At 37.9% G+C, this 16185-nt stretch overlaps 1 protein-coding gene across 4 annotated transcripts in view; it reads left to right on the forward strand.

Moving 5' to 3' along the window:
- Window positions 1-16185, forward strand: part of MRTFB (myocardin related transcription factor B) — a 213420-nt gene that overhangs the window by 158038 nt on the left and 39197 nt on the right. For all 4 annotated transcript variants that reach the window (XM_010597295.3, XM_064295613.1, XM_064295614.1 and 1 more), the window contains 2 exons: window positions 3283-3444; window positions 4731-4909. In XM_010597295.3, coding sequence (XP_010595597.2) covers window positions 3283-3444; window positions 4731-4909 — 341 coding nt within the window. The remainder of the gene's footprint in view (window positions 1-3282; window positions 3445-4730; window positions 4910-16185) is intronic.

Consider the following 16185-nt stretch of genomic DNA (forward strand, 5'->3'; position numbering starts at 1 on the left):
AGTGGCACTCCGCAGCAACAATTCCATCCATCAACGTTGCCTTGATGATCTAGTCTCATCACTTACAAAGCTGGTAGGGGCAGTTCCATTCCATCTTTGGGAAAACACATGGTTCAGGCCAGGATATTTTTCCCCTCTAAAGAAATAGCATTCTTGAAAGCTGGTACTGCCACCATAAGCTCCCAGGTTAAACTGAGAAGATACATAAAGAATCTCAAAACTTCTCAAATATTTATAGACAATAATCGGGCAGAAAGAAGATTAGATTTGTCCTCTCTGGGCCTAAGGATAGAATGAGGAGTAGAATTAATATTAGAATTAGGTCGATGTTACAAATACAAAGTATTAGGTTGTACCTCAACAAAAGGAATAACATCCTAAAGGTCATACATGTCAGAAATGGAATCTTCAGGAGGCGATGTGGTCACCTTTATGGAGGCATATGTTCATTGACCATTGACCAGCATGCTAGGTACCAGAGACCTGAAGAGTGAGCAGGACAGACAGATGCCTGCCTTCATGGAGCGTACATTCTAGTGGCAGAGACAGATGATAAACGCGCAGGACAGATGAATCACAGATTGTGAAAAGGGCTCTGGAGGAAATAAACAGGTTACTGTGATAAAGAATAAGCACAGGTAGGCACCACAGTCAAGATATAAAGAAGTTTCCAGTATCAAATTGGGCTCCACAACCCTTAGGGGTTCTTCTGATCCAAAGAATCTGTGATTGTGTGACTATCTTCGTGATCCCAGGGGTAGGGGGAGAGAGGCATATGCGTTTCCCCACTTAGGGTTGTGCTCTCAGAAATCTAAAGGACTAAAAAAAACTTTTCCAGAACTCCACTGGTAGGGTGGAAGCAGCCACCAGCTGTCAGGGATAAATGAATCTTCAGAGAAGCAAGTTTACTGGTAAGTATTAGTAACTGGGTACATGGCTCCTTCTGTGCCTGAAAACATCTTGACTTATAAGGGGCATTTTTGTAGGAACAATGCTGTCTATTTCAACTTGCCCTCTAACTTTAGCAGGGTTTATTAATGTAATTAAAACCAAGGCAAATGCATTTAACTATCAAGAGTAGTCATACTTGCCTTTTTAATAAAAAGTGTACCCAACATTTAAAGACCTATTAGTATGTATGAATGAACCACAAGTGATGTTTTTAGGACATCTATTCCCAAATTGGGTTTTTCAAGTAAGAAAGAATGTGCCATCCACAATTTTAAGAATACCTTGAAACCACCCCCAACTGTATTTTAACGCTAACCCAATTTAGATTGGAGTGGATGTTTGGCAGGCAAAAGCCTAAATTACTTCCTGAAGTTCCGTGGCTAAAATCCAGCCCCAGCTTCGTGGAGATGGGGGGATAATAAGACTGGGAGCAGAAACATACCAAAATCTCAGCAGGCTCTAATTATTTACTTTTGGAGTATTTTCTTTGCCAAATACACTCCTGCTATCACTGGGATGGAGTTAGTGGGAGAGCGGGGAAAGGCAGAAGGCTGTCCTACCTGGATCTTAACGAATGCATTTAAAAATCAACCTAAGAGTGATTTGGATAATCTAATTCTCCCCACCTGTCGTCTCCCTGTATGCTTAAGATACTATTTAGACTAGGGCCACAGTTTGTGTGTGTGTGTGTGTGTGTGTGTGTGTGTGTGTGTGTTTTAAAACAGGAAAATTATGACAATAGGTGCATACATTTTATTTTAATTTATACCATAGAAGTGTGCATTTATTTCCAGTATTCCACTATAAGGCTAGGGTCTTCTCTTTGGGGATGACTTCAATGGATGGAGTTTATGTCATCGTTCTTGCATAAACCACAGTCATTGTGCGTCATCTGCAGTTTCCACTTATGGTAGAACAAAAACGTAAAGACACTTGAAAAGCAGTCCGGGTTCTAAGATCTTAGATTTTGCCATCTTTTTCCCAGATCTCTTACAGTTGTCTTGCTCTAACTAATTTGACAACAATTTTTTTTTAATGACTCACCTTTATTGAGTCTTTCCAAAGCATTCAGCCTAAGTTTCCAAGAAATAATTTTACTTATGTAATTTATCATTTTCCCGTAACATTTAGTTAAATCTTGCAAAGACAGTAATTACAACAGATATGACCTATTCTGTGGACAATCAGGGTTGACTTTTTGTAAGCATACAACTCACCTGATGGAAAGAGAAGTGCACAGGTGTGCTGGAGAATAGCCGACAGCCATGAGCACTCAGGGAACCTTGGCTTCAGCCAGGACATTTTCCCTCAAGAATGGAGGGAATCAGTTAATGCTGAGATTACTCAAGGGCAAGCTTCTCAAAAGACCTACCGTATAATTTAAGAGGCAAGCAATTTTCAGATCGGAATTTTGGCTTGACACCTCATCATTATTTTTAAGCTAGATTATAATCATTACTTAGAGCGGCAGAAACAAATGTTAGTGTAAGTTACCAGAAACACAAGTAATTGACAGAACAAAATGAATGAGTTTTGGTATTTATAGTAGTTTCACATCTCTTATACCAGCTTTATGTGTTTGTAAGCAGATGATTTAATGCTGCTGTATGACCATTACGATGTAATTGAATGTTCCTACCAGATCCAAGTTGATTTATTCAGAAATAAATCCAGATGCTTAATTATGATGATTGATTCTGAAACGCGTGGGGCTCAATCCAAGAACGTGAATTATGGCTCTTCCCATTGACCCTGCAGAGAAGCTTAGCCTAAGATACAGTATCTCGCCTCCTAGGAATTGACTTTTCAGTGAAGCCAAATCTAAACCTGTAAACTTGTTGAACCAGGGACCACATCTGTCTTGCTCATCAGTAGTACCCCTAATACCTAAACCCATTGCAGTCAAGTCAGTTCAGACCCCTATAGGAAAGAGTAGAACTGCCTTATAGGGATTCCAAGGAGTGGCTGGTGGATTCAAACTGCCTACCTTTTGGTTAGCAGCCAGGCTTTTAACCACTGTGCCACCAGGGCTCCATCCCCAATACCTAGTAAATGTAAATTTGACTTCCACCATGAATGAACAAGAGCAATACCCCATTTCGGGCTAAGTTCTTGATAATTGAGTCTGTGGGTATCCGTATTATACAGACAGTATAAAGCTACCCAGTACTAAAAATATAAAATGTATCCTGGAGCATTCTTAAATAGTTGTTTTCTCCTCCATAAATATGTTGAGAACACATCAGTATGTTAAATTAGTCAGCCTGAAATAACATTATGAAATAGAAATAGTTATTCAAATAACGGTTAAAATTCTGTTTCCTTTTTTAGAAACATTTGCAGAGCCATCCCTACAGGCTACTCAGATGAAGTTGAAAAGAGCTCGACTAGCTGATGATCTGAATGAGAAGATTGCTCAAAGGCCTGGTCCTATGGAGCTGGTGGAGAAAAACATCCTTCCTGTAGACTCCAGTGTTAAGGAAGCAATTATAGGCAAGACTAAAAATTTACTATTTTCTGTGAGAAAGAGTATTTGAAACTTGGGAGATTTAGACAGAGCAGATTAATAGCACGCAAAGCCAGCATCAATCATGGATATTCTTTTCTGGGTTAATTAGAAATTGATTAACACTTGCAACAATTCTCACTACGGTTATTGTTATTGTTGACATGACATTACATGTTGTTAGATTAGCATCATTTACCTTAATTAACACAAAGGTTCCCCTAATTACATTTGAGTTTAAATGTTATGTTCTGATTTCATTATCCTGTTTTCTGAGGTTTGTATTGTACTGCTTAATTTCTGTTTAATATTTTTACAAACTTTTCACTGCTTTATTTCCCTACTTTTAGGAAAATAAAAATAGCTTGTTCAATGTTAGTTTAGGAAGGTGAATAGCAGGTGAATATAGAAGTACTCATTAAGAATGCTAATACTGTCTATTTTATCATAGTCTTGTAATACTTAATTATTGATGTCTATTTCTCTTCCTGATCTTTTTTCTTTTTTTCTGGCATAAACTTTAGCATAAAAAAAATAATGTCAAGGGTATTGCTGTTTATTTACCAAGCTAATTTGGAAAACTTAGTATCCTGTTTTGAAAACTAATACAGTTTCTATTACTCATGGGAACTTCATATTTTGTGTTAATATGAATTTAAATCTTAAATAATCTGTATTCAGCATCCTAAGTAGTACAATCAACCATGATTCCATTCAGTCCCAAAGAGATGGCCCCAAAAGGTGAGATGTCATTATGGCTAGGCTGGCCCTTCAAGTGGAAACTTAACAGCAGATACCCCATCATGGTCCCATTTCCTGATTGCCTCAAAATGGTTTTTAATAGTTTGGTCCCGATTCAGGACCCAGACAGGGTCCACATACTACCTTTGGTTGTTATGTCCCCTTTTTCCTTACTGTTTATTTGTTGATGAAGTGGGTTTGTGTCCTCTAGCATTTATTTCCCATGTTCTGGATTTTACTGTGGCCTTTGCATCCCACTTTGTCATTAAAAGTGTTACTCCATCTCCAGTACTTCTCCAACTGGCAGTTGGATTCAGTGGCTTAAGCAGATTCAGATTCATATTTTTTTGTTTTTAAAGAGTACATCCTAGTGGTAGTGTGTTTTTCCATTGGCAGATACATAATGTTCAGTAACATGTTGGGTTTTTTTTTTTTTTAAACCAACTTCTTACAGAAAACATTGTTTCTGTATTTGCATTTTGAGTTTGGTATTCCAGGGCCAAAACCAGTTAAGAATCATTTCTTCCTGTAGGCGTTGGAAAGGAGGATGACCCCCAAACTCAGGGCGATTTCTCATTTGACGAAGACAGCAGTGATGCTTTGTCTCCGGACCAGCCGGCTAGCCAGGAGTCGCAGGGGTCAGCTGCATCCCCAAGTGAGCCAAAAGTTAGTGAATCACCATCTCCTGTGACTGCAAACACTCCAGCCCAGGTATTCACTTTCTTACTTTTACCCTAAATCGAAGGAGAGCTTTAATTTTTTTACGTCAGGGCAATCCATTTTCACTAGAAAAAATTCTGAAAGTGCTGAAAAATAGAAAGTTTTTCACCTATAATCTAACCACTATTAACATGTTTTTAATATACCTTACATGTAACTTCTGTTCTACTTATGGTTTGTAACTTGCATTTAAAAAATTTTTATATAACTTATTTTTTATTGAGTATAATTCACATACCATGAAATTCATCCTTTTAAAGTGTACAATTGAGTTTTCCTAGTAAACCATCACCACCATCTAATTCCAGAACCTTTTCATCACCCAAGAAGAAACCTCATACTCTTAGCAGTCACTCCTCATTTTCCTCTAACTGTCCCAGCCATGCTGTTGTTAGGTGCCACCAAGTTGGTTCCAATTCATAGAGACCGTGTGTACAGTAGATGATGTCCTGCACCATCCTCGAAGTTGTTACTATATTTGAGCCCAGTGTTTCAGCCACAGTGCTATCTCATTGAGGGTCTTCCTCTTTTTCATTGACCTTCTACTTTACTAGCCATAGTCAACCATTAGTCTAATTTCTGTCTGTATGTACTTGCCTATTCTGGGCATTTTATATAAATAGAATCACATAATATGTGGCTTTTTGTGACTGATTTCTTATACTTAGTATAGTGTTTTCAAGGGTCATCCATGTAGTAGCATCTATCAGAGCTTCATTCCTTTTTATGGCTGAATACTATTCCATCCCATGGGTATACCACATTTTGTTTATCCAGTCATCAGCTGATGAACATTTGGGCTGCTTCCTCTTTTTAGTTATTATAAATAATGCTTCTGTGAACATGTGTGTACAAGTTTTTGTGTGGACATAAGTTTTCAGTCCTCTTGGGTATGACTAGGAGTGGAATTGCTGGATCATATGGTAACTCATGCAGCTTGCTTTTGTAACTTAATCATCATCAATAGCTTTTCTTGTTATAAATATATACCCATACCACTTTAAATGGCCGCATAGTATTCAGTTGGACTGATATAGCATCTCTTTTAACCGGTTTCCTATTGTTGGTCATCTAGATTTGTTTCCTGTTTTTCACTGTTACACCTACATTTTTATACTAGCCTCTATTCCATTCTTACACGTTTACTACACTCTGGTTTTTTATATATGTATTATTAGGCGCTTGTCTGATTATTCCTTCGGATAAATTACCAGATAAATTGAAACGGACTTGATAGGCAAAAGGAAGGCATTTTGTTAATTTCCTTCCAGAGAGGTAATACGGATTTCCACAGTCACTGTGCCTTTACCACAAGTAGGTAATAAACCATCGCTTTCAACTTTGCATACTGTTTGGAGATTTGAATATATTAATTGGCTCTTTGGTGGTGAGGTTGAGTTCAGTTGTTGAACAGATATTTATTGAGCACTTGTTATGCATCAGCTTGTGTTAGGAACTAGGGCTCTAGTGCATGCAAGTGTATCTAATAAATATTTTTTTGATATTTACTTTGGAAATTTGCATTTCTTATTTTTTACTGGGTGTTCATGTTGTTCGTCCACATTTGTGTTGGTTTTAGAGGGCTTGTGTGCTGTACATAACTTCTAGTAGTTGGCTGTTTTTCCTCTCTCCCTGTGGCATTTTTGCTTTAAGTCAAAACTATTGAACTATTTAATGGGAGTGGTCCAGTTCAGCAGAAAATATTTCTTTTAAAGCACAGCATCCTGTAAGTTTTTAGTTAGAAAGGAATTTAGCAGTTAATCTGTTTTAACACAAGAGGAAACCCCGGGCCCAGAGAGAGGTGGAAGTTTAGGGATGAAAACCGTCTGCATATTTTCTTATAGCATTCCTTCTCATTCATAAACATGTGTTAGGAACCATGTCTTTTGCATTAGTTTCATCACTCATTACCACCTCTGAAACATATTAGTTTATTTAGTTGGTGTCTCCATGCCCCCAACTAAAACGTGAGCCTTTGAGGACAAGACTTGGACTTCTAGAGAACCAGAGCTGTTCTGTTTTGTTGGTTTGTGTCCTCAGCATCTAACACAGAGCCAAGTACGGAAAAGGTGCTGGGTCCGTGTTGAATTGAATGAAGCATCACGAGCAAAGACTGGTGTGGAATGTTTGTGTGAATAGTGCTTGTTTTCTTCCAGCTGAGAGTAGTGTCTCTCCAGCTTAGACTCATCAAAGGTAGTGTGGGTGGCTCCAGGTCACATTCTCCTGTCAAGAGTCTACCATCTGCCAGGGCAAAAGTGACTCCGGCCCCTCAGCTTTGCTGGACCCTGGCCTGGAGGAAGAATGAGGGTCAGGGACCAGCCCATGATCTGAGCAGAGAGGAAGGGAGAGCGAGGAAGTCCAGCCCCTACTGTGTTCTCACACATTTGCTGCACCCTGGTTTTGAGCTTTAAAAATAGGGCTACAAAGAATGTCAAGTATGCAAGTAAATACCATTTAAAAACAGCTCTTATCCATTTGGATTGGTGGTTCTCTGCTTCTATCTGAATGAGTCAGGATACCAGACAGCTATTAGCATGGCCTAAGCTTTTCATTAGTAAAGGAGAATTTTTGTCACCTCAGCCACGTACCTGTTAATGGCTTCATGGCAGTTCCACCTGCATAAGAAGTTATCATTCTCCTTTTTCCTGTATTGCTTGTACTACTGTGTTTTTATCATTTTTCTCCTGACACCTGGTCTCCAGCTAAGTTTGCAAGTGAGAATGTTAACCAGAGGCAGTCGTACCCAGTGAGTTGACATTCCAGAATTCCTTGAAGAAAAATAGGAATAACAGTATTTCTCGAAGAATAAATATGGTCTATTTATTGCCAGCGCAGCACACACAAACTCTCAGGTCACTTCTGAATTTGGGCGTTTGTTTTCATGATACCCATTAGTGTTGTGGCAGCACGAGTTCTGCCTGCTGCCCGCAGACCATCAGCAGGCTGTCTCTTCTCTGTCAAAAGAGCCCTGGTGGCACAGTTCTTAAGCGCTCAGCTGTTAATCAGAAAGTCACCGGTTCAGACAGGGAACATAACAGAGAACCCCTGAGGAAGCAGGAAAGCAGTGGGATGCAGACCCCAAATTCTCATAAAAAGACCAGACTTAATGGTCTGACTGAGACTGGAAGGACCCCAGTGGTCATGGCCCCCAGACCTTCTGTTGGCCCAGGACAGGAACAGTTCCTGAAGCCAACTCTTCAGACGTGGATTGGACTGGACAATGGATTGGAGAGGGATGCTGGTGAGGAGTGAGCTTCTTGGATCATGGGGACACTTGAGACTATGTTGGCGTCTCCTGCCTGGAGGGGAGGTGAGAGGGTAGAGGGGGCTAGAAGCTGGCGAAATGGACACGAAAAGAGAGAGTGGAGGGAGAGAGCAGGCTGTCTCATTAAAGGGAGAGTAATTGGGAGTATGTAGCAAGGTGCATATAGGTTTTTATGTGAGAGACTGACTTGATTTGTAAACTTTCACTTAAAGCCCAATAAAAATTACATTAAAAAAAAAAGAAAGTCACATGTTCAGACCCACCAGCCACTCCTCAGGGAAAAGTCTGCTCCTGTAAAGATTAGAGCCTTGGAAACCCATGGGGCACTTCTACGCTGTCCTATAGAGTTACTATGAGTGGCAATAGGTTTGTTTTCAGGTTTCTTCTCCATCAGCAAGGCCTATGAGCAAAGACCTACGTTAGAAAATGTTAAAAAAAAAAAAAAACCTATCTATGCATTCAAGAAGAACCTAGAGTCAGATATGGCTCCACTGTGGCTTTACCTGTTAGGTAATTTCTGTACTGTTTTCCTTGAGACCTCTTTAAATCGTGTGTCCTTCTTAAAATTCCATTGTATTAAATGTTCTAGTATTTATAAGGAATTTCACAAAGATTCTTATGTATTTGACTTTTACTCATACAGCTAAAGAAGCAGCTCTTTGAGAATTGTGCTGTATTGATGTTGAAGAAAATCCTGAAGAAGCAATAGGAGTTACATGGATTTTAAGTATATTGTAGGTGTTTTGGTTTTGTTTTTTGAATTGACTGTAGAGGCAAGCTTTGTGATTTCTGGGCAGTCGTTGACATTGTTTTGTCATCTGAAAGTGATAATTAGGTTAAGTTTTGGTGAACTGTGTAGTTAGTTATTTTTGGTGTTGTCCAGTATTTGTTTGTAGAATTTGGCCAGGCATCTCACTTATATATGTAAAATACAACTGTCTAGTTTTGCATTTGTAGCTCAAGGGGAAGGTACTTTAAAACATTGCTTCTCAGTTAGACAAGAAGTACCTAGAGAGCAGGGACTTCCCCTCATTTTATCTTCGTAACCTCCTACCAAACACACAGGGTCCAGCAGGATGCTTGCTGATTTAATGAATGAAAAACGCTAAGAGATTATCTCTGCAGCTTATTTATTTTTCCTGCTTTAGAATTAACATTACACCCGCAAAGGGCAATCTAATCTATCTAATTAGGTAGTCCCTATAAAGCAAAAAATAAAAGAACAATGTAAACTTTTTGTAGTTTGGGCATTCTTTGAGGCTCTTAATTGTTAATTTTTAAAACGGAAACTCAGTATAAGAGTTCGATGGTGAATTTTGTTATTATAGGCCAGCATCTTGGAAGCTTCCCATAATGACTAGTGCTTGTTTTTTTTTTTTAACTTTAATTTCCAACCCATTGTGGACTAATCCCCCTATAAAGTACAGTAAAAATACTGGAATAACATCAGATTTCTACAAGCCTTTTTATACTGGTTACACACCAGTACTGGAGGTCCACAGGCCTCATTTGGAGTCGTTCTGCCATAGACTTCACTTGTCTTCTTCTTCACCTGAGCCAGGTGTTTCACAGGTTGATTAAACATCATTTTGTGCTGCACGTTTCATTGTGTGATTTAAACACATTTTTCTAGTTTCCCTGTTCAATTTTTTTTTTTTTAATATACTTAGCTTAATTAAAATTCATGGTCAGTGCGGAGAATTTTTTCTAGGTTCTTTAAAAGTTATATTTACAGATAATTAGTTAAGAGAACAGTAGGTTCAAGACTTCTTTATGCCTCGCTTTATTCCAAAAATGTTTTATGACCTTAATTCTTTTTCAGAATACACGGATACTAGAGGCTTAACTGCTACAGAAAAGTATTCAAATATAAGAGATATTCTTTACAAATTATTATAGCACATAACATCTAGGTAAAGAACAGATTTTTTTAGGAACTTCTCTTGCAATCCCAGTGCAAAATGCAAATGACTTTACAAAGTAGGGAGTACAATACACCACCACCACGTCCTCTTTTCAAAATGTAAATGCTAACAGTGAAAAAGTTCTTTGTTGAAGTGTGTATTTCTGTGTGGTCTGTAAGAGACAAAAGCTGCTTCTCCTTGGGTTTTCTCTTGTCTTTTCAATTCTGATCAAAGTGCAGCTGGAAAGGAATTTGCCAAAGTATTAATGGGACACACATCACATGTTGGAGCTCTACTTATTTTATGCTAAGCAACTCTTGAACAATGGAAAGCTGTAAAAAAATTAAGAACAGCCAGCCATACGTGGGCACCAGGAGCTGAAAACTTCTTTCTCTCAGTCATTTCTTAAGCCCCTTAATTGATCATTTATTATAAATACCCAGATGTTCAACTGCAAGCATGGTCAAACAGACCTGTGTTAAGTTTCAAAGCCTGGCAGTGCTAAAAGGAACCTTATTGGTCAAGCACTCTGTGTATTTCAGGAAGACAAGCTTAGGAGAATTTGGTAACTACATATTTTTTTCATGTTGTTATCAAGTAACATTGAGCTACCTGATCTTTCGTCAAAAGTTTGAGAAACCTCAGGTTTAAGCTAGCAAAGAGAATGATCAAGATCTAATAGGAAGACCATATACAGATATGTAAATAATCAAAGCAAACTTTTATTGTGAGTACTTATCAATGAAATCCTGATTGGGGCATCAAAGATATTGACTCTGATTTTTGTTGTTACGCCTTCAGTTATGTTTCTATAACTTAAATGTCAAGAAAACTCTGCCATTATTAACTCATTGAGTTGGTTTCCAGCAGTAACTGAATTTGTGTTCCATCCCGGTTCTTGACTTAATTCTCCAGTGACCTATAGCAAAATGCATAAAATGGTGGATTAAGCAGAATAGGCCTCACCTGTTTATTCACAGGTAAATATTTATTGACAGAGGATGATAAAAAATTGGCCAACATTTGCTGAGCACTTACTGTGGACCAGGCGCTGAGCTACATGCTTTATGTGTATTACGTGGGATAGATGCCACAAAAAAGAAGCATCTGTCTGGCCCACATAGGGTTTGAACTAATGACTTTGTTCTCTTAGGTCAAGAGTTTGAAATTCTCCTTGAGATTATTTTCCAACACATCATCCTGTGTCATTCTGGTATTACTCCTAGTGACATTATTACATGTGTTACTTAAGCACAGATAACATTTTCCCTGACTGCATGTGGTCTACTTAAGTATCATAGCTCAGTTACCAAAAATGAATAATAGTAATTCTAGTACTTATTATTCTTTCCCGTTCTGGCCTATAATGGTCACTTTCAGTAACTTGTGAATCACCAACATGGTCATCCTGGGCTTAGAGGGGAAATTTCACATGTCTACGTTAATTCTGGAGATTATAGCAGATGATATGTATCAACTTTTTAAAGGAAACTTTTTTATTTAAAAGAAGGTGGACGTGGGCTCTGAGGTTTCCAAAGTCGGTTCACAGTATTAGTGAACTTTTTATGTTGATCCATCTGTGAAGTTAGCACCAAAAGTAATAGACTCATTAATGGTTAGAGTAGGTTGATGGCACTCTAAATGCCTAGTACCTTATGGCACCGTTTTAGTTGAAGTAGTATTGGTTATAGTAGAACTATTAAAAATTAGAAGCACTAAATGAACAGACTCACATTTTGAGATTTTACACATGTATTCTCATGCCTAACACTGTCTCATAAATGATAGAAAATCTTCCTACAAAAGATAATGCATTTTTGAAAGTAGAAATACATGTAAACCCCCAATAATAATCAGGTGATCCAGTACCGAATGTCTACTGAGTATTGTGCCAGTGGATTAATTCACTTTTAGTGTCGAATAGCTTGTTCTAAAAGCACCTGAGCTTACAGTTATATATTATAGAAACAGATGGTTAGTGTTAGGTGATACATTTTATTAGCAGAGCTAGGGTTTTACATAAAGTATTCATGTATTAAACATGCAAAGCATGTGTTTTTCATTTATATTCAGCTCATTCATTGACAAGTGTTCATTTTATTTGTCTGGAGATTGGAATGTGGAAACAATATTTAAAGACTAATTGCATTTTGAAATCCTTCTTATTTGCAGTTGCCATCTTAATTAAGAACTCAGCTGCATTCTAAATTGGAAACACATATATTGTAGATTTAAAATCTGCAATACAAAAGAGCTCTGTTATTAAATATGTTTAGTACAGTAGAGTTTTCTTTTTCTATTTTCTGCCCCTCAGGTCTGGACAAAAAAATTCTTAAAAAAAAAAGAAAGGAATTTACTGAGACCATGCTTGGCCCTTGGCAAGTGTGCCATGGTCTTCAAAGAAACCAGTGCCAACGTGACCCGAAACATTACAAAACTTGAATCAACTCAGACATTTGCTCTGACGTTTATTTGTTCTTTCATAGCAGAACTTTCCGATAGCAATTTTTAGTAAGAGAAGAGTCAGCCTTTAATACTGAGCTTTCTTAAAAGCATAAATACCCATCATTAAGTGACAGTGTTTTTCTGACATTTTCTTTAATAGTGTTTTGGTGAAAATTAAAGAACTGGCAATCATGAGACCTGTAACTTGTGAGGGAGAGACCAGTGACCAGATCCAATAAAATAGAGCAAAGCTTGCAACTTCTTTGTTTCTTTAGGGAAAAGATTGAGTCATTTTAAAATTAAATTATGATGGTACATACGGTAAATTTCGGTCTTGGTAACAGTTTAAACATATTTGGCATAGCATTCTTTTAAGATTTTTAACATATTGCTCAATTTACTGTGGAACAAAATTAATTTAAATATACTTTATATCTGGATACTCTTTTAATCCTTCCTGGAATACCATAATTTCAGATGTACTAATTTTTAGATTCTTTCGATAACTTCAGACAACAGGATCCTAACACCTAGATGCGATCTAAGTTTGTTTTGTTTTTGTGGTCCATTCTAAGACACATAAAAAAGGCTTGGAAAATGTAGAGAGGGGTTTAGATTTTTCTCCTTTTTTAACCAGAATTTGTCTTCAAATTAAGGAAAGTTAAAAGTCATGTCGTGTTACCCTTGTGTTGTACTAGAGTCTGTGGTTTTCTGGATAGCAAAGTCATACTGAAATCCCAAAAGAACTAATGAGACAGCAGCATCAGAAATTAACACTGAAGTCAACTAGGCAGGGTTTTAAAATATAGGCAAAACATTTTCATAAATACCACAATTGATACCCATCTGTACTTGGGTTCTTTTTTGGATTGTTAACACTGGCTGCTGTCAGATGCATCATTCCTAGTATATCTGTCATTCAGTCTGGACTGGTAAAATAGCATGCCAGCTTAGTAGAATCTATCTGGAAGGAGATATACATACAGTTCAAAATTCAAACTTTTGATTCTCCTTTATATACTGTTTATATAATTAGCCAAGGAATTTTTCCCTGTGTGAAAACTGACCTACAGATAGGTATCTTCGTTTGCTAAAACTATGCAAAGTGAAAGGAAAACAAATAACATAAAACCATATCCCTTAAAGAAGTGATCAGCCAGCCCTCATCTGTCACTCAAGTATGAAGTTGGCTAGTCAGAGGATCACTGGGGAGATGGCCGGCTCAGGACTAGTTGGGGACAGAAGACTGACTAGAACGTAGGTGTCAAGAGTCTGGGATGAGTGCTCTCCGTTCGTTTCCGCTGGAAAATTAAATTGAGTATGGCCATCTTTACAAAGTTAATAAGAGCTGGTCTTTTATATCGTCAGCACTTCCCGTTACTAATGATTACTTAAAAATTGGCCATGATGGCAGAATGAAAAAAAAAAACTTTGAGGAGAGAGCAGACGTGGGCACACACAATTAATTGCACACCCACATGTATTCACAGACTCTGCTGGGCTTTGGGAGCGTGACCCAGCATGAGCAAAGCCAAGAGGAATTTCCATTCACCCATTAAGCAAATATTTATTGAGGAACTAGTATGTGCCAGGCTTCATATTTCTTGCTGCTAATGGCCTTTTGAATTTTCAGGTCATTTATTTTAAGGAAGGCAAAGTACGGTTTGCTATTTTCAAACCCAAACACTTCTAACTCGAGAACTGATGTTGATTATTGGCCTAATGAACTTAAGAATTGTTCAAAGAAGTGGAAGTGATAAAGGAAGAAATTTTTCCTTATTTTAAGACTGATAATGAATCCAAACAATAATCAATATACAAAATTCGGCTGATTTATTATAATTGTAATATCTCTTTCCAGTAAATGGGTACTTAAAATCTGTTTAAAGGAGATAGCTAGTTTTTGTTAAATGCCGTGGGATCAGTTCCAACTCATAACAACCCCATGCACAACAGATTGAAACACTGCCCAGTCCTGCACCATCCTCATAATTGTTGCTGTGTTAGAGCCCATTGTTGCAGCCACTGTCAGGCCATCCATTTGAGGGTCTTCCTCTTTTTCACTGACCCTCTGCTTTACCGGGCATGATGTCCTTCTCCAGGGACTGATCCCTATCAACAACAACATATTCAAAGTACACGAGACGAAGTCACACCATCCTCACTTCTAAGGAGCATTCTAGCTGTACTCCTTCAAGACAGATTTGTTCATTCTTCTGGTAGTCCCTGGTATATTCAATATTCCTTGCCAGCACCATAATTCTAATGCATCAATTTTTCAACCTTCTTTATTCGTTGTCCAGCTTTCGCATGCTAGTGGGACTTGATAAAACCTAACAAAGTCCCCTATAGTAGCGTCTTTGGTTAATATGTAATTCCAAATTGAAATTCAGTAATAGCTTTTTTTCAGCCTAGGTAACAAATTAGCTACTTGTTTTAAGTGAGGCGGTACTGTCAGTAAAAAAGATCAATTTTATCAGGGTATATTCTTCAGATCTTCTCTTGTTGTAAGAAATGGGAAATGGTTAACAAGAGAGAAGAGTGCTCATCAGGTTTGGAGAGAGTAAGATGAGCTATGAGGCGGCACCTTGAGGACCTGTGTACAGAGGGAGCTTCCAGGGGGCAGCAGCACCTAACCACTAGAGGGCACCCATCCTGCTCTGTAATGAAGACTAAATACCCTGTTTGAATGAGCTAGGGTTAGCGTGACAAGGCAAGGAAACCTTATGAAAACCATGTGTCTTAGTTACCTAGTGCTGCTATAACAGAAATACTACAAGGGTGGCTTTAACAAACAGGAATTTATTCTCTCACAGTTAAGGAGGCTAGAAGTCTGAATTCAGGCTGCCAGCTCTAGGGAAAGTCTTTCTCTGTCAGCTCTGAAGGAAGGTCCTTGTCTCTTTGAGCTTCTGCTCCTAGACAGTCTTCATGTGGCTTAGCTTGTGTCTTCCCCCAACTCTGCTCTGCGGGTTTGTTTATTCACTTTTATATCTCAATAGAGATGGACTCAAAATATACCATCCACTAATCCTGCCTCATTAACATAACAAAGACAGCCCGGTCCCAAATGGGATTATAATGGCATAGAGGTTAGGGTTTACAACACATATTTTGGGGATACATAATTCAGTCCATAATACCACATATAATTTTGATCATTTTTGAAAATCTTGGCCTTTTTTTTTTTTTTTAATTCCTACCAAAAAAGGATCCTTCTGACCATATTTTAATGAAAACACTTACTACACTTTAGTTGGTCCAACTTCATTTAGCTTTAGCTTTCCATTGCTCTTGGGGCAGAGACTAAATAATTGCCTCCACTGAGGTAAGCATGTTACCCCACCATCTGGGTCTCAGACATAATAGTGTATTTTTCTTTTGTTTCTTTTCTTGAGAACTTAAAAAAAAAAAAAAAGAACACATAAGACTATGTTGGCATCTCCTGTCTGGAAGGGAGATGAGAGGCCAAAGGGGTCCAGAAGCTGACTGAATAGACTGAAAAATAGAGAATGGAGGGAAGGAGTATGCTGTCTCATTGAGGGGAGAGCAATTAAGAGTGTATAGCAAGGTGTATATAAATTTTTGTATGAGAGACTGACTTGATTTGTAAACTTTCACTTAAAGCACAATAAAAATTAATTAAAAAAAAAAAA

The sequence above is a fragment of the Loxodonta africana genome, chromosome 12 (assembly GCF_030014295.1).
Source record: "Loxodonta africana isolate mLoxAfr1 chromosome 12, mLoxAfr1.hap2, whole genome shotgun sequence".
Lineage (NCBI taxonomy): Eukaryota > Metazoa > Chordata > Mammalia > Proboscidea > Elephantidae > Loxodonta > Loxodonta africana.